We start from the raw sequence: 18,935 nt of genomic DNA on the forward strand, positions 1-18,935 counted from the left end.
ACGCAGCTTTGAATTCTACTCAGGCCCATTACACATCGCCATACCCCTGCTTGCCCATGCTGATGCGGTGGGGGTATCCACAGCCCATAATTCATGGGCAGGCAATCTCCCCTGCCCATACATGGGCGATGGGGTATGTGTAACGGGAGTGTTGTGCGCCCATATAACGAGAGTAGGGTGTGTGTTATATATATATAAACTGGTGTGATTTCGGCCAAACTAAAAAAACCCTGAAAAGTGAGCTTCCTCGGGGTGGGTATCCCGCGTGTGTGAATAAGTCCATAGCGGCCCTTAGCGCTTAGTTTATGAATGGGTTGGACAGAAAACATGCCACGTGTGGATACGTAGAACCTAGTGTGCATCGTAGTAGCGAGTGTGATCGCCATCTACTTACGCCACTGGAAAGGATTGTTGTGGGCATATGGCTCTCGGGGCGGCCTTCGCTACTTCCTCGGCTCATGGGGGTCGTTATGATCAAGTAAGACACCAGTTCCCTCCTCTCTCTCTCTCTCTCTCTCTCTCTCTCTCTCACACACACACACACACATGGAGCGAGAGTCAGGACGACTAGAATGAGATTATGGATCACGTATGTATGCCTTCTTGTGACACCAGTTACTTTCTCTCTCTCTCACTCTCACACTCTCTCTCTCTCTCACACACACACACAGAGAGAGAGAGAATCAGGACGACTAGAATGATTATGGATCACTTATGTATGCCTTCTTGTGACTGTTGCGCAGCACTCAAACAATCAACGAAGAGTTGGCTTTTGATGTTGAAGCTTTTCACATCCCCATCCTTTTCCCTATAACTTTAAATTGATATACAATCCATAAAACCTTACTTTCAGAAAAGCGACGGGTCTTCAATACATAGGTTTCCCGGATACAGGAAATCACCAAAATGCCAGCACACCAATTCCAGCTGTCCATACAGCTCTGGAGGCGTTTTGTGGTTGTACAAATGCTTTTTTGTTTTGTTTTTCGAGACTCAAACAGAGAAACGCTTTTGTCATTAGCTTCGTCGTCTCCAATCTCAAGAGACGATTTCGCTACTTCCTTAAGGCATTCCCTTGGAAGACTCATGAGTTGGGCATGACAGAGACCAAGTACTCCCGGAGGAGCCCAAGTACTGTCGGACTTGCCATCTGGTGCACCCACTAAAAACTTTGTATACCGGCGGATTTCCGGATAGGAATTGCCCTACCCAAGTTGGGCATCGGCTCGAATTGTACAAATGCTGTATAGGTGATAGGTTTGGAGGAACTCGACTGCTCAAGATGATGCTGGTGGTATTGATGCTGCTCGTGCAGGTGCTGCTGTCTGTAAGGACCGTACAAATGGAGAAGAGTGCTTGCTAATGGAGAGGTTTTATTGTGTAGAGGAAGAATGAGATAACTGGGAGGGTTTTGTTGTCTATACCGAAAAACTTAGTCGAAAAGCGAGAGGACACGAGTTACAGCCATCAACCCTTTCGTAGAAATGCCTTTAGTCAACTCCGTAGTGTGTAACTTTGAGTGGTCGTAAAGCAATGATCAGTTATCTTTATTCCAGATGGCCCCAATTCAATTACCACATGCATTGCACTCAACCACAAATGGCCTCTTAAGGTTTGGAATGATCAACATGGGCAAGACACGAGTTCTTTCTTCAAATCATAGAAAGTCTACTTCTCATTGTTGGTCCACCAAGAAGTTATCTAGTATTTTTTTCTAACGTCCTTTTATGGGTTGGCAATGACGTGGTTGCTGAATCAACCATGAGACTATATTAGAACATGGAAGAGCATGGTAAGGTTGTTCCTAGAAGAATTCGGCCTACACATGGTGTGGACACTGGAAGCTGTTTCCGCACAAGTCAAAGAGTTAAAGCATCTTTCAGACGAAGCACTTAAGGATTTTATCGATAAATTTTAGAAGTATGCTAATAGAATGAGGTAGGAGGGAGCGGAGTTGCATTTGAAAAGAGATTCTTGTGGATGGTTCGAAATTTAGTGCTCATGAATTACGTAAGGCCACAATGGCTAGTTGATCTAGGGCATAGACATTTGAAAGAGCAAGAGATTCTGATCAATACAACAAAGCTAGCTATAATGTGATGCAAAGTAGGGCCAACTAATCTAGGGGAGTATGTTGTCTACATCGGAACCCCTTGTGTGTGTGTGTGTGTGTGTGTTTGGTGGGGGGGTGCGAGCTGCCTCATTTCATTGCCATTCCAAACCCTACTCAGCTAACACCTCAATCTACAACTAGCAATCTGCCCAATCATGTGTCAATGGCGCCTTATGGAGAAATGGTGCCATCTATTGTAGCACCAATGATTTAATCTCAAATTCCAGTGACTGGTTGTACTTCTTTTAGTGCACAAACACAACCCTACATTGTGCAAGATGTGTAATTAGAAAATGGTGTAGGCAAGGGGTGTTGAAAGGTCAAGCGTGGAAATGGATTGGTCTAAATGAGCCCCGTAGATGTGATTGAGGTCATGATGAAAGTGGACTTGGGTGAGTGGTGATGGGAGGTGTGGGGGGTGGTAGAGGGCAAACACAAGAAATGGTAAAAGCCGAGTATGTATGGCCCCAACCCCAATCGGTGGTGATGGGACTTTGAAGTCGTGTACATGATGTACAAAAGCAGGAGACCCCATTAGATAGACCACTGTGCTTTACCCTCCTCCATAAGGGAAGCTTGTGAGGCCACTGGACCAGGGCCACTGAGATATGACATTGTAAATGGCTAGATCATGCATCACCCCCATCACCAAAAGGTATCTGTCTCCTATATACACGTGGTATTGAAAATCTTGGTGCAAGATGTGTTGGAGAATGCACATGCGGAAGCATAAACTGAACAAGAGAGAGAGTAGAAAGAGCTTGTGGACAAGATCACCTTTTATAATAGCAATGGGCTTTACAATGGCAATAGCCAGCAAGAGATGTTGAACAATGTGTATGCTATTGTAACAGTTGTCACGTGCACACCCATCCGGTGTACAAGTGGCATGGCATCATCAAGCATTAATCAGACATCTAAGTATTAGTTAGGCATTTATCAACATAAGTATGGGGGTGTTTCATCACCAACATCAGCACCTTAGTCTTCATAAGCATGTAAGGTATTCATTATGGGCAGCCGACAGCACATGGTATTCATGGTGGGCAGTCGACAAGCATTTAAGGCATTTATGCCAGTCGTGAGTATTCAGCAAGGCTGGCCGACCTGCATCAGTACCCACATATAAATAGAAGCGCATCCCCCTATTCAGTCCATCATCGCATCTCAGATCAGCGTTTTCAGCCTCTCATCTCAAGGCATAGATCATCGCATCTCAGTTCAGCAGCATTCAGTTCAGTTCAGTCCATCAGATCTGCAAACGCATAGAGCATCCACCTCCCCAGTGTTGGAGGGCATTTGCGTTTCATCATCAGATCAGCATCGCATCCGTTCCAAAGCCATCCCTTCAGCGTTTCCTTCCCAGGAGACAAGGGAAAGACAGTGGGACAAGGCCATACTGTCACATCAAAATGACAGACAACTCGTGCTTGTTCCTTCATAACCTGCAGCAAAAGTCTAAAACCAAGTGGAAACACGTAACCTGTGTTAGCCAAAAACAAAACCATGCATCATACTACATATGACAAACATATGCATGACACATATATGCATTCGCAAACAATATGCTCCTCAAGATGCTCTACCCACTCCAAAATAACAGTCTAAGGGTTGCTCGCAAGCCTTACACCCATAGATATCCTGCAAGACCCACGACTGAAGGTACAACATGAGCATATGAAAGCACTCAATGCATCTAAACTATACATCCACGAAGTACTTCCCACATATGTCCCTCTTGATCCTTTACCCACTCTGCACATGGCCATCCCGCAGGAGCCACACTCAGTGATGCATCCATGAACATAATAAAGTACTTGATGTATCATACCAATATACATGCATCTCAGGTTGCAGTAGCCTTTGAGCTCAACCAAACCATTCCATTCCAAAGGAAACCAACTCCAGAAATAGCATCATCTCAATATCCAATTGACCGATCCTGTGGTCAAGAATAGCCAGAACCATATGACAAAGATCAATGTCCCAATCTTCCTCAGTCATACCTTAGTTCCAAAGGCAAAAACCATCCATAGTTGCAGTTATAGTTCATGGTGCGGCCGAATGTGAACCATACCCAACTTTACCATCTCATGTGACTAGTACACAATATCATAGAAGTCCCATAAGCAGATGTACTATCAGCCTCCAGTACCTTGGGTGAATACAAAGATGTCACCAAGCGACTCCTAGATGAAAAAAAAAACTGAGCGTGTTTGTAACAAGGGAGTGGAGGTGCTACCCCCCTCTTGAGCATCAGGCAATGCTCCAAACCCATGCTCTGCTGAACCTGAATGAGCCGTAGCAAGAGTCGATTCCAACTCAAAGGCATCAAGATAAAGCTGCAATACCTGAGGTGAATCTGCTAAGTCACCGTCCTCCGTCCACTTCGTATCATGGGTCACACCTTTAGAGCTCCCACCAAAGATGCACTTCTACAGAGATCACGGGGATCTCAATGACTTGACGAGAGTACTACCGAGCACATGAAGAAGGGATTAGAGTTAGGTGAGAAGCCATGGTGCCATAGTGGAACACCACCTAGATATGATGAACTTATTATGCCAACGAGACTCTTACAATGTCATCTTAGGTAGATCTTTTATAAGGGAAGCCATTGGTGCATGGCTGGTTGTCTGATCAAATTTATCTGGATTGCCAGATTCTAAAGGTGGACTTATAGACATGGAAAATGCACCCTATGGATGGTGGGTTGTTTGGAAATTCTTTAAACAAAACCACACAAATAACATTTGTAGAACTATGTGAGAGAACAAAAGAGCCAGCAGATCTAGACTTTGAAGAAGAGCAGTTGTATGCCCCACGTCCAAGCCATTAATTTTGTGAGAATTGGATGCATGTACCTGCTACCATTGACATACCATTGCACCGAGAGGAACAAAGTATGTGGATAGAGAGTTAATAGAGGATGGTCATCGACCTTTGTGCTTCTGTTGAGAGCAGTCAGGAGTATATGTTATACAACCTCAAATAAACACATCAAGTGAAAGTAGCTTAGATAGTGAAAGTTCTGTGCCATGTTTGGTGAAGCTCCATGGCTTACATTTGAAAAATACGGAGGAAGCACTATTTGTACTAGATGCAATGATACCTTGTAAAGGACATTGATTGATGCTTCCCATTGGTTCAGATACATCAAAACCACTGAAGTACACGGGGAAATCTTCAAGAACTGGAGAGAAGAGTTTAGTTTGCTTGCTTCCGCACACGAAAGCTACAAGTAATGAAAAATTCAGAGTTGAATCCGAAACCTCAACTCGGTAGATTTGAAAGGAGGAGGAATAAGGCCTTGGTAGAAGCTAAAAGAGAAGGCAAGAGGGTCATGGCCCAAGGATGATGAGGAACCTGACCTGAGAACTGGATATGAGGGATCCGCCTCTGTTGGCCAATCAAAGTGGGGAGAAGGTCTGGCTTGGACCAAGAGAGCTGACATGCTCATGCCGTGCACATGGCAAGTACATAGGTTGGCATGTCAAAGGCCTTCGTGGAAGCTTCGGTGGTATGGGACGCCGGAGTTAGCCATGGGCTTATGGGATTGTGCGGGAGCCCTAGCCTTGGCTTGAGGGAGATCGGTGGATGCCAACCGTGGTTGGCTGGTGAGCTAGCCTGCTACCTCACAATTTGGTTTAGTACTAATCGTGTTTTCAGCTGTGTTAAGGGAAGGATGAATCCTAACAGAGAGGTTGACATAAGGTATAGGTGTCTAGGCATGGATGTTGGGATTCAGGGTATTTCTCTCATCGCTTCTCTTTCCCTAAAACGATTGCTCTGTTGAAGTTTGTATTTACAAGGATTTGATGGCATCAAGGTATGGGTGGTGTGTGAGAAAGAGATGGAAAGAAGCGCTGTTTGTTTGTGTGTTTTTGGGCTTAGAGCCAGTACCCCGAGAGAAGTTCTTTGGCATTGTTGACAGATTAGCAGGATTTCTACCCAAAAAAAGTCTACTATACCATACTGCCAGTGCAAGAAGTGTCCTCATCCTAAAGTAATGAGCTTAACTCCTCGAATGTGAGAGGAGTAGGCCTGACACCAACATTCAAAGATGAGTAGCTCTCAATATGAAGCTATTGAGTGTGGGGAAAATTTGAAACATTTTACAAGCCAAACTTGTGGACCTCGAATATGGTGAGTAGACAGGCTTTATGTAGAATTGTAGCCTTTGTCTTTGTTATGCTTTTAGATAACTTTGGTTTTTTATAAAGATCTTGGTGTGTGTCCTACCTGCAGGGGCTTTCCCTCATTTCTGAGTTCCCTGGACTTCGCTTTTCACCAACATTGAAACAGACAAATTGTGTCATTTCTTGTGTTAGATTACACACAAGTTACAATATTGTAGCAGATGGTGGCAGGCAGCCCTGGGATTTTGGAAGATTCTTGAAGACTGTGACATATTTCAATGACCCTTCATCATCTCTGAGAAAGGTATGCAACTTCGGCAGTTTTTCCCTCATTTCTAAACACATACAATGCCTTTTCATTGTTGTTTTAGATAGATCTAAGGTTTTTCTCAGATGAGACTTCAAAGTGACAGATTCTGATTGGCAGTTTTGTTATGTTGTGGAAGCTCCTGGAGTCTTTGTCAGCAGTATTTACGGGGTCTGCTGCAAAAGAGCAGCGTATACAGCAAAAGGAAGCTCAAAATATGGAAGTGGTCCTCGTGACTGGAGCAACTGGAGGGGTCGGGAAAAGGGTGGTTGATGTCCTGCGGAGAAAAGGATTTTTGGTACGAGTACTGGTAAGTATTTTGGTCTTGATGCATCAAAGTTTGATTGTAGTAGCTTGAGAGTTGGCTCTTACTGCCTCCTTATTGAATTAGAAAGAGAAACAACGAGTTTTGTGGCATGTTATTTGAACCTTTTCTCAAATGCAGGTGCGGAATGCTGAGAAGGCCAAGAAACTGCTGGGTTCAAATGTAGACATGGTATGCCAAGAGAATTGAAAGTTGCAATTGAATTGGATGTGTTTTTATCTACCCACATCCTATTGCGGTCGAAGAATGGCAAGCTATAAAGTGCTTAAGTGGAAAGCTAAATGTTTTTCATGTTGAAATGAGAACTTTGTTGTATGAGGGAGAGAATGCCAGCAGAGGGTTACGGGCTTGGCTGTGACATATATGCTCTTTCTGGTTCAGGCAACCCTGGGTGCTGGTTGACGTGATCGGCTGTTAGGTCCCAAAAAAGTCCTTAATGGAGGTCAGAGAGGTGTCCTGTTGACCTTGCCTCCATGGGTGCAGCCTTAGAAGACCTACCAATGACGAAAAATTTCCATTAAAAAAAATACAAAGACTAAACATCTCTGATCTCTACATTGCATATCACTCGTGAGAAGTGGCCAAAACCATTTCGGAAGAGGCAATGAATCTCCTGCATATCTCATAGTAGGCTGGGCATTTGCATGTGTAATGCTCTTCCATCTCAATCTCTCTTGTCTAGCATAACTCGCATCTTGGTCCCTGGTGAAATGAACAAGAGCAAGAGGTGGTCCATTGCAGAGAGTGAGAGCAAGGAGCACAACTGATGTTGACCAGCAAGATAATCAGCTCATTATTCAGAGGATTAATTAGGGATTAAAGAGGAAGACACGAGTTGTGTGGAAAGCATATTTGCATTATGATAATTGGTCCTTTTATAGGAGAGGCCCCCTTTACAAGGGGTGTGCATATGTTGCCACCACACGTCACATGTCAAGGCATGATGCCAAGTGTCCTTAAGAGGTGTCACGTTTTTTTCTTAATGGGAAAAAGTTCCTTCTATTAGTTAATGAAAAAAAACAGCCACAAAGGGCTAGATACAATCACGAAGGGCTAAATACAAATGCGCCTCATTTAAGGGCGGGAATCAAATGATCATAAGGGGAAGAGACACTTCTCCTCTGGCTGGCCGCTGGAGGGGGGGAACAACCACACAGGTGGTCTATAATGCCAAGTGGGGTCACCACCTCTATCTGTGAGAAATAGGCCAGGCCTCCAAAGCCTCAAGAAAGCTTCCTGCTGCTTCCGCATGCGGTCAGAACCTCCCTGTAACTTCCCCCACTAACCTCGGAGGGGGTGAATGATACTGAGCCATATGCTCCTAATGGTCTCAGCCGGCGGAGTGTGGGTACCCTCGATGGCCTCGCTGCATCTAGCTCGCCAAATGTGCTAGGCTGCTATGCTATTACAAATCTCCCATCTTTGGCATGAGCCTAGTCGCCAGTAGTCTGTAGGTGGGGTTGTGACTGGTACTGCTGAAATACGATGGTGAGAGACCTGAAGGGCTAGCCCTCCCCCATCCTCGTCATAAGCCTCGACCACTTTAGCCTCTGTGGCCCAAACGACAGTGCCCCATGTAATGATCCAGGTCGATGCCTTGTCCATAGTGAAGATGTGGAGAATCTGCTGCCAAATCTATTGAGCCTTCAGGCAATCCCAAAGACAATGTTGCTGAGACTCCTGAGGGTGGCCGCACCACGGGCAAGCTGCTGGTCTCCAACTGCCAACCAAGTACCGACCGCCAAGCTTCCGTGTGCCATCAACCAAAGAAAGGGTGATCTTTCTAGGCCGAAAACTGTCCCAAAGCCTCTTCCAAAAATCTGAAAGGAAGCAATGTGAGGGGCCCTGTGACTGCCAATGTGTTGTTGCCTACTGCTGGGGTGCCATCAATCTTTGGCATTTGGATCCTGTGGCCTAGCCTCACTGTATATGCAAAGAAGGGGGCATCCAGAGTCTCCTCCCGATCCGCGGGGTCATACCAAGTCCACTCTCTTGGGTCCCATGTCACCAGCCTAGACATTTCCCAGTTTGAAAGGGGTCTGGTGGACTCCAGGATGTTTAAATGTTTGGAAAGTACAAGCTTTGGGAATAGGGGATTATCCTAGAATACAAAGGACCACACTCCTAAAATTTAGGAGAGTTGCTATTTTTGGCCCGACTCCGATGGAAATTCTGTTCGTGTCATTACATCTGGAATTGAGCAGATACCAAGAGTTGGCAAAGTGCCTATGACAGAATGTCTACCAGTTGGGATATTTTTAGAGGTAAAGATTATGGAAGGACCCATCTCTTAGATTGGGACATGTGGCAAGAAAGTGGACCAAAGTGAGACAAGTGGCGTGACACTTGTTAGAAAAAGGATCAAAGTAAGACAAGTGGCCTCACACTTGTCACTTCAGCTATTGTGTGGCTCTCCACTTGTCATTGTAGCCTTCTCTTGCCATTTTAGCTCATGGGAGGCCCAAATCTATAAATTGGAGCCCTCTCTCTTCATTAATGGAGGCATTCTTGCTCCACACTAGCCTCTACCACCGTTACAGGTTGCCCTAATGATGGCTACTCTCTTTCTCTCTCACTTGAAGGCTGCGCATGAAAAATACCGGCTGTTGGGGACTGTTTTGGAGGCTTCCATCGCGAAGAAATACATGAAGGCAAGGGTATTTAATCATTTATTATGATTTCTAGCCATCGTACTTGTTGTACCGGCATTTGTACTTGCTATACCTGCTGTACCAGCCCTTGTACTGGCTGTACCAGCTTCTGTACTTGCTATACTACCCATTGTATCGGCTATACCAGCTTCTGTACCTGCTGTACCTGCTGTACCAGCCATCGTACCGGCTATACAGCCACTGTACCAGCCCTTGTATTGGCTGTACCAGCTTCTGTACTTGCTGTACCACCCATTGTACCGGCTATACCAGCTTTTGTACTTGTTGTACCTGCTGTACCAGCCATCGTACCTGCTGTTCCAGCCACTATACCGGTTGTACCAGCCATTGTACCTGCTGTACCGGCTGAATGGAGAGTTGTACTTGTTGTACCCTCTCTATTGCATGAAGACCCGTGGTTTTTGGGAAAAAATCAGTACCCACACGGAGGTATATGGATTATATTGTTGGCTCGGCATTTCTACAGCCTATGTTCCGGCTTGGTTGCCTCGTGTTGGGCTGTGTTATGGCATTTGTATATGGATAATCCGGCATCTCCCGTGGGGAGAGTAAGGCCCTCAAAGCTTGTACATGATATTATTCTCCTTGGATAATAAAATACTCCAAGGGGGGGGGGTCGGCCCATTCCGGCCTCTATGCGGTGTCACACGTGCAAGCTCCATTTTCAGCATTTGTGGATGTTTTGTCCAGCTTTATGTTTTATGCAAAGTGATGATGGATATGTGTTAAGGCTGTGGCCATGTTTAAGTGTTTTAATATGCATTGATGGTATCAACAAGTGTGTCAAAGGCCCTTAGGCCCCCGGGCACCCGCCGCGAGTTACATCCCACACTGTAGGCGCATCAGAATCTCTCCCTGGCTACCTTGGTCGGTGCTGGATCTATGTGCACACGCCACATGCCATGCGTATCATGATCGGCCAGCTCAGGGTATCCTCGCACGGCCTCAGAGTAGAGACTGGCGGAGCTGAGGATATCCCACGAGGAGAGGACATGCACAGTATGCATCACAGGAGCAGTAGAGGATGAGACCCATTATATGCTTAGTTGCCCGGCTTACTATGAGATACGAGGGAGATTCCACTGCCTCTTCCGAGAGGGATTTGGACCACTCACACGGGTGATACAGTTTGAGGATCAGAGGTGCTTGGGCATGTATTTGTTGGAGCTCAGATGACATAGGGATGTAGTGTTGAGCAGCATTGTGAGAGACAACCCCGGCTTCGACAGGACACCTCACAGATTTCTTTGTGGTACATACATCCACATCAGAATCCACTGCCCATCGAAATGTCTTGGAAAGGACCCTCAGGAATTGGCAAAGGCTGTAAAAACCCTATCTTCTTTCCACGAGGAGCTTTCACCTTTTGACAAATGTCACAGCGTTGTACATAAGTAAACACATCACGCCTCATCTTTGGCCAATAGTATTGCCGTTCTAATTTCTCCAGAGTCGAATTCATGCCCCTATGACCACCTGTAATGGCGTCATGGGCATCATGGAGAAGAGCTGCCCGGAATGATTTCATGACACACAGTCGGCCTTTGTAGTGAAGCCAACCATCGCGTATCAGAAAATGGCATGGTCCTGTGTTATCCAATGCCTGTTCCCACTGTGTACCGAATTCCTCGGAATCCGCGTACGTGTGCTTCATGTCTTCTAGTCCTGTACCAACAAGGTCTAGTCTAGTGGTCTGAATCGCAGCTACTTGTCCCTTCCTGCTCAAAGCATCGGCCACTGGATTGGCCTTTCCTGGAAGGTACTCAATCATACCACCGAACTGCTGGAATATCTGACTCCAGCGGTGCTGTCGATCACTCCACTGTGCACTGGGCATCGTCTGAATCCAGCGCAATGCCTGATGGTCAGTGCGAACCTCGAAGTCACGGCCATACAAGAAATGCTTCCAATGTTTCAAGGCCTGAATGACTGCTAGGAGTTCACGATCGTAGACTGAGTAATTCTTTTCGGCGGGCAGTAACTTACGAGACATGTAAGCTACTGGATGACCATTCTGTTGCAATACACCTCCAATTGCGATGTTACTCGCATCGGTGATCACCTGAAATGGTTCGTCCCACGAGGCAAGGGCTAAACAAGGCGCTTCAGACAAAGCCACCTTGAGGTTCTGGAATGCTTCCAACGCTCGTGGAGTCATTCGAATCTTTTGCCTCCTTGTTTTCACTCCCTTTAGCAGATCGGTGAGGTCTGCCGAGAGATCAGAAAACTTGTCAATGTGGGTGGAATATGCCTGGCATATACCCACAAATGATCTAATGTCATAAGCAGTCTGAGGTACTTCCCAGTTAACAATCTCGGCCACTTTAGCCGGATCAAGTCGAATGCCTTCGGCACTGATTATATATCCCAAGTAATGTACCTGGAACAGATAAAATTCTGACTTCTTTTCATTGATATAGAGCTCGTTGCTTTCCAGCAACTTAAGGACTTTCTCCACATCAATGTCATGCTGCTCAACTGTAGCTGAAAATATGAGTATGTCGTCCAAAAATATGAACACACACACTCCAATCAACTCCCGGAAAATACGCATCATCATGCGGTTAAATGTAGCTGGGGCGTTCGTCAAACCAAATGGCATGACCACAAATTCATAGTGGGCCCGTTCTGTACGGAAAGCTGTCTTGGGGATGTCCCCCTTAACAATCCGAACCTGGTGGTACCCACTCTTTAAATCCAATTTAGAGAACACCTTAGCTCCATTCAGCCTCTCGAGAATATAGTCAATTCGAGGCATCGGGAATCTGCTCTTGATCGTCAGCTTGTTGAGTGCACGATAATCGACACACAACCGAGAAGACCCATCTTTCTTCTTGACAAACAAGATCGGTGCTGCAAATGGCGACACGCTGGGGCGGATGAAGCCAGCTTGCAACAATTCTTGGAGTTGGCGGTCCAACTCCGATTCCATTGCCTTAGAAAGGCGATACGGAAACTTGCTCGGGGGTTCCGAGCCTGGGAGGAGGTCAATCTTGTGATCCTCCGGTCTGGACGGGGGAAGCTGGGGAGGGAGACTGTCCCCAAGAAAAATCTTCTGGAACTTTTCATGGAGAACCGAGTACTTCTCGGAAGCACTGGCCACCGTCTGGGCTGTCTGGATGTAAATCATCGCACACTGTGCGCCTTTCTTGACTGCTCGCTTAGCCTGCAAGTGGCTTATGAGTGGAAAGTTTGGAATACCTGGCTCACACTTAATGGTCACAGGGGTGTTTGACACATTCCGATCAATCTGGAACGTGTGCTTGTCCCACTTGACATCAGGGAGAAACTTGTGAAACCACTGGATCCCCAAAATTATGTCTGCTCCTACAAGAGGGGCAACCATAAAGTCACGCACAAACTCTATGCCCTGAATCACTAATTTAGCACCTAGAGCTTCATACTTGACGCTCGTAGTCATACCTGTGCTAAAACCCTCAACTTGTTTGTCCACTGGAGTGAGCTCGAAACGGGCACGCCTAGCGGCCTCTTCCGTGATCACATCCTCCGTGCTGCCGCTGTCAAACAAGACAACGACTCTCTGGCCACCTATGTAGCCAAAGGACTTGAGCAATTCGTTGCGCTCATACTCCTGGTCATGGGCGCCCTTCTGCTTATCTTCGAGCTCCCGGCTAATAATTGCTCCAACTGAAGCACCGGGGGTTGAAGAACTAGGGGTAGCCACTGGGGTCTGTGTGGGAGCTGTGCTCACCACGGAAGCTGTGGAGGCGGCGGCGGCCTTTGGAGGCTTCTTCGGACAATCCCGAGAAGTATGTCCTTTTGTGTGACAAAAGTAACATCTACCCTCCTTCCTGTACTGAGCAAGCTCCTCAGCACTCAACTTGCCACCTGTCTTGCCTGCCTCCGCTTTCTGGTCTGGAGTAAGCTTAGACGCATTGTTCGAGTTCTTGGAGCCAGAGGCTCCCGGGCTCTGTCCTGGGGAAGACCCCGTCTGGTTCTGGCTTTTGCCCCCCGAGGTGTTAGCCTTGGGAGAAGCCGGCTGGGAAGTCTTGGGCTTGCCACCATTGTGTTTCATTTCTGCACTCTGCGCAAGCGAGAGTGCGTCCTCAAAGGTGGCTGGCCTAAACATACGCACCTCCCATTGGATGTGCGTGTCCAGGCCATACAAAAACTGCCCTTTCTTGTCCACATCAGATAAGCCTAATTGTAGACACAAGGTCGAAATTCTATTGGCAAACTGAAGGACTGGTTGCGCATTCTGACGCGCACCCCTGAACTCGTCTTCGAGTCGCTCAAGGTAGTGGGGCGGTAAAAACCGCTGCTTAAGGTCACGGACGAACTCGTCCCACCCATAAGCTGCCATACCTGATCTGGTGTGGGCATGAGCCCACTGAGTCCACCAAGGAATGGCCTCACCTTCCAAGTACCAACTGGCTAAGATCACTTTGTCAATATCTGATTTCCTAACTGCGGCAAAGTAAGCTTCAAATTGATGTAACCATGAATACAGAGTAGTGGGATCGAGTTTACCATTATACTTACTGAAGTTCATTTTCTCGGGAAAATGATTCGAGGGCGCCGCCGGTGTCAATCTGGCGTCCAAAGCTCGGAGGTAACGCTCGTGTTCCACTCGTCGCATGGCTTCGTCTTCTCGTTGTCGAATCTCCAATGCCCGTATCTGCATCTCAAGCAAGGAGCTTGACTGCGGCTGTGACCCCTCGAGAGGGTCCCTGTGACTAGGATCTGGTATCTGGGGTACGGAAGGAGAGGGAGGAGGAGATGGAAAACGCGACGCTGGAGAGCGAGAACGCTCCTCCTGAGCCAAAATCCGCGCCTTCTGCTCGTCCAACTTGGTTGTCTGGTCTGCGATTGCTCGCATCATTTGCTGGAACATGTCTTGTACACTCAAGCCGGGTGCCCTAGCTGGGCTGCCTGGTGCACTCTGGTCCCATGGTTCTGGTTCTCTCTCGTCGCCAAAGCTCGCCATAGCGGGAATATGCAGTTCCTTTCCGGAACGCAATCTGACCATCCACTATCTGTGTGGGAGACTTCCGGAGGCTTCCGGAGGCTAAAAACCAACCGTCCTTCGAGGGACAGGAGTCACTCCGAATGGGGTAGTCCACCGGCGTCTAAAAACCAACCACACGAGCGAGAAAATTTTCTGGTTTTCTTTGCTGAATCTTCGTCCTTGAAGTAGGCTCTGATACCACTGTAATATGCGGAAGCTTCGGAGAAGGATCGGTACTTCAAAACTCAGAAAACAGCACTCTTTTCGCGACGGAATTAACGCACAAACTGAAAGACGATGTGCAGAAAATAGAGAGAGAAGGGGGAGATGGAGAAGGACACAGTATTGGGTCCCAATTACCCTCTGTAGGGCCCCCACCACGGATGGTGTATTTGCTTTATTAGAATGATGTAAATCTGAAAACAAATACAAAGTACTTGACCTTTTCTTGGCTGGAAAACCTGCCCTTGACCTTCAGTCCTTCACCCCTTAGCTTTAGCAAACCCTTGGCTGTCCTGGCCCTTGAATGCTTGATGCTCTTGGTGAATTATGGGATCAATGATGGGATTATGGGCTGGGGTATTTATACCCCTCCCTTCATGCAGTCGGCTGGCTTCAGGGCAGCCCACGACTGAGTCTTGTTAATAAATTGTGTTCACACTTTAATAAAGTGTTTTCACACTTGTTTAGACCCTGTCCAGCCTGCGCATGACTCTGGGCAGCACCCTGGCTGCTGGACATGCTGCGCAGAGGTGTGGGACTGCCCCCCACACCTGGCCGCCTTCTGTTCTAGGGTTTTTACACTCTGTCGGCTGCCTGTCCAGAGGCTCTGGAGCTGGCCGACTGCCCCTCCAGCCCTTGCCTTGGCTGGTGGGCAATGTCTTGGGCCCTCCTGGCCCCTTGGGGGTGGTTCTATACCTCCCCCATGCCCATGCTAAGTATGCCAATGCAACACCTTGCCTTGGGGTAGCCCTATGTGCTGGCCCCATCTCTACATGCAAACTACATGCCTACAGAGGCCTGGCATCCAGTTGCAAACCAGATACTCAGCACATTTGACATCATTCCAGAGGGAGACTCACAGCGCGGACTGGCACTGCTTCATGTGCAGGACAATGCACCCCTGACCTTGGACTCATGTGCAGGACAATGCACACCTGACCTCGGACGACTGAGATGGATCCCTGGCTGACTCGTCCCGGGACTGGGCTCACATGGGACCAGTTCACCATCCCAGGTCCTGCACCTTCTGTACAGAAATGTCTACGTGGCATCCAAGTGCGGGATGCACGTGACATCTACTACGACATTAGAGCCCACCACCCGTACTCCTGAGTAGCTATTGGTCAGCTTAGAGTCTCATCACATCGATTGGAGATCGAGACTGGCAGAGCAGCACGGATCCCTCGAGAGGAGAGGGTATGCAGATTGTGCATAGAGGAGGTGGAGAGTGAGGAGCATTATGTATGCAGATGCAGAGCATATACAGCCGTCAGAGAGAGATATCCCATTTTATTCAGAGAGCCACATTCCCTACGCCAGATCTTTGAGGCAGCAGACCAGCGCATACTGGGGAGATTCATTCTAGACATACAGCATCACAGAGAGACATCATTACAGGCTCAGACAGCTCCAGAGGGGGGACGACAGACACAGATTACTACATTTTTTCAGAGATCCACCCCACTCCCAGCCCCTACACAGCAGGGAATTACTCTCCAGAGAGCAGAGACACTCAGAGCCCGCAGGAGACAGAGGACACCTGGCTTTCGGACACCACGCCTATACCAGAGAGAGATGACAGAGATCAGAGCTCAGTTTCACAGAGAGGGTGCGAAGCGACTGGCTCGCTTCAGAGTAGACCCAGGCATGTTCTTCAGGGAGCTGTGGACACCCCCTTCATTGATGTATACCATTCTATACCCCCAGTATGGTACAAGATGGAGCTAGCTAGGTTGCATATCATGATTGTATACTCCATGCATATAGCTTTGCATTCTCCTAGTAGTAGAGCTCCATCACCTCCCCCACTCATTGTACCTATTGCACACCCAGATTCAGCTTTTTTAGTTCAGTACTTTTTTATTTTGTTGGGATGACAGAGATACCCCACACAGGTACACTGATTTGTCTCATAGGCCGAGTTTGGTCTTTTGGAAGACGCTAATAAAATCTTTCTTTCTTTCTTTCTTTCTAGGTCCATGCCACAGAGGAGTTCTTAGTGAGAGCTCGATCCATTCTACGAGCCAGACGTCCCTGACCTAGAGCATCAGGACCCTCCACCACATAGAGATGGATTTGTGAGGTTCTCTGCCGACATGTCACGCTCCCATCACAGAGGCCTGACATTCACTCCACCATCGGATCGGTTCTGGCCAAGGCGGGTATCGTCATTAGCTGATCACAGCATATCTCACTCTACACAAGATCATCTACTGATCACATGTACTGTCAGATGTTTTCATTTTACTTTTTCTTTCAATTTTCCATGGCTCAGTATATCCATGGTACCATTGTATTACTTTTGGTCTCATAGGCCCTTGGGGTCTTCCGTAGACGTCAATATAACTTTCTTTCTTTCTTTCTTTCTCCAGATCTGTCATGCTATAATACTGGCAACAATCTCTCAACAGGTGTCAATTCTCTGTCTGGGGGTTGTATAATGTGAATAATGGACATCGTGCAGCAAACCATACTGGGTAATACTTCTACGAATGAAAATAGCAATGTTTGTATCATTGCCCTCGTAGAAAAGCCCGAACCAGATTGGGAAAGCCAAGCAACTGCCCCCCAAGTAACATACATGGCGCAGCCACTCAATTTGCCCATAAGTTGGCTATAGAACCCCAAATACGCTGTGCAGTGCTGCATACCCATAAACAATGCTATACGGTCTGAGAATTTGCTGCACATCTCGGCCAGGTAGGTGCTACACTGAAAACCGATCTCCACTGATTGGTAGGGAGACCACCATATTGGATGAATTCCCTTAGCTCTTTGTCACAGATTATTGGCAGATGTGGAGAGTGACAATGGTGCAACATAAGATTAAGTTAAAGTCCAATTCCAAGCTAGTTGTACAAAAACTTAGAAGGTTGGGGGTAATTCAAGCTGATGCCTTAAAGCTGGAAATTGAGAGGCTGCTCTTAGCTGAGTTTATTTACCCTGTTGTAAATTCAGAATGGGTGTCTGCTGTAGTAGTTACTCCAAGGAAAGGGAACAAGTGGAGGATTTGTGTTGATATGAGGCCATTGAATGCTTGTACAGAAAGGAATTACTACCCTTTGCCCTTTCAAGATGAAATATTGGATCAAGTAGCAGGCCATGAAAGGTATACAGTATGTGATGGCTACTCTGGGTATTTTCAGATTGGGATTGTAGAGGAAGATCAAAAGAAGACCACCTTTATAACACCATGGGGCACCTTTGCATATAGGGTAATGATATTTGGATTGGTGAATGCCCCAACCACTTTCCAGCAATTCATGAACGAAGTGTTTGGGCCATATTTGGGGAAGTTCATACGTGTTTTTATAGATGATTTTTGTGTGTACAGCTCAAAGAAAGATCGTTTGGAGAAAACAAGGTTGGCACTACAAAAGATAGATGATGCTCAGGGTAATCTCAACGCTTTTAAATGCCATATAGCTGAAGATAAAGTGAAATTATCGGGTCATGTGATCTCCCAGGATGGAATTGAAATGGACTCTGAGAAGGTGTCTGCAATAGAGGCTATACCTGTGCCAAAGACAAACCGTCAGTTAAAGACGTTTGTGCAGAAAGTTACATATTATGGTAGATTCTTGTGGGAATTAGCACATGAGCTTCATCCTCTACGTTAGTTAGCAAAGAAACAGGCTGTATTTGTATGGTCAAATCAGGCCCATGAAGCTTTTGGAAAAATCAAACAAATGCTTCGGGAGGGACCGATACTTATACCCCTGATTGGGAGAAGCCTTTTTATGTGAGCATAAGTGTAACAGAAGATGCGGTGGCTGCTATTTTATTGCAGAAGGGTGAGAAGGGATTTATGCAGCCCATTTATTATGCTAGTCGCCAACTAATGGATGTTGAAAAGAGGTATACTGAGATAGAAAAACAGGGATTGTCAATGATCTATGCAACTCGAAAATTCAGATGTTATCTCCTGCCCAAATCTTTTGTTTTCTTGGCTGATTCAGTAAATATGTTTTACTTGGTGAAGAAGCCAAACCCAAGTGGGAGGTTTGTCAAATGGTTGGCTGAATTGCAAGAGTTCCAATTCACCTTTATGACAGAGCACTCCACACGAGCCACCCTAGCTGATTTGTTTACAGGGAGAGAAGTGGCAGAGGAGATAAAGGATCAAGCCAAAAAAGAGGGCAGAGAAATGATAAAAAAACAGTCTATACAGCAAGTACAAGAAGAGGT

General features: G+C 46.8%; 1 protein-coding gene across 3 annotated transcripts in view; it reads left to right on the plus strand.

Annotated features, from left to right (window-relative positions):
- The first annotated feature begins 325 nt into the window (after positions 1–325).
- LOC147617358 (NAD(P)-binding Rossmann-fold superfamily protein) overlaps positions 326–18,935 on the plus strand; it is a 59,376-nt gene continuing 40,766 nt past the window's right edge. The window contains exons 1-4 of one of the 3 annotated variants that reach the window (XM_086777003.1): positions 326–478; positions 6,362–6,556; positions 6,699–6,869; positions 7,005–7,055. In XM_086777003.1, the coding sequence (XP_086633129.1) occupies positions 422–478; positions 6,362–6,556; positions 6,699–6,869; positions 7,005–7,055 (474 nt within the window). In that variant the 5' untranslated portion in view covers positions 326–421. Of the gene's footprint in view, positions 479–6,361; positions 6,557–6,679; positions 6,870–7,004; positions 7,056–18,935 lie in introns of those variants that run through there. The other 2 variants (XM_086777002.1, XM_086777004.1) reach the window with 2 other exon arrangements.

The sequence above is a fragment of the Cibotium barometz genome, chromosome 37, assembly GCF_041138505.1.
Source record: "Cibotium barometz isolate CiBa-2024 chromosome 37, ASM4113850v1, whole genome shotgun sequence".
NCBI classification, from domain to species: domain Eukaryota; kingdom Viridiplantae; phylum Streptophyta; class Polypodiopsida; order Cyatheales; family Cibotiaceae; genus Cibotium; species Cibotium barometz.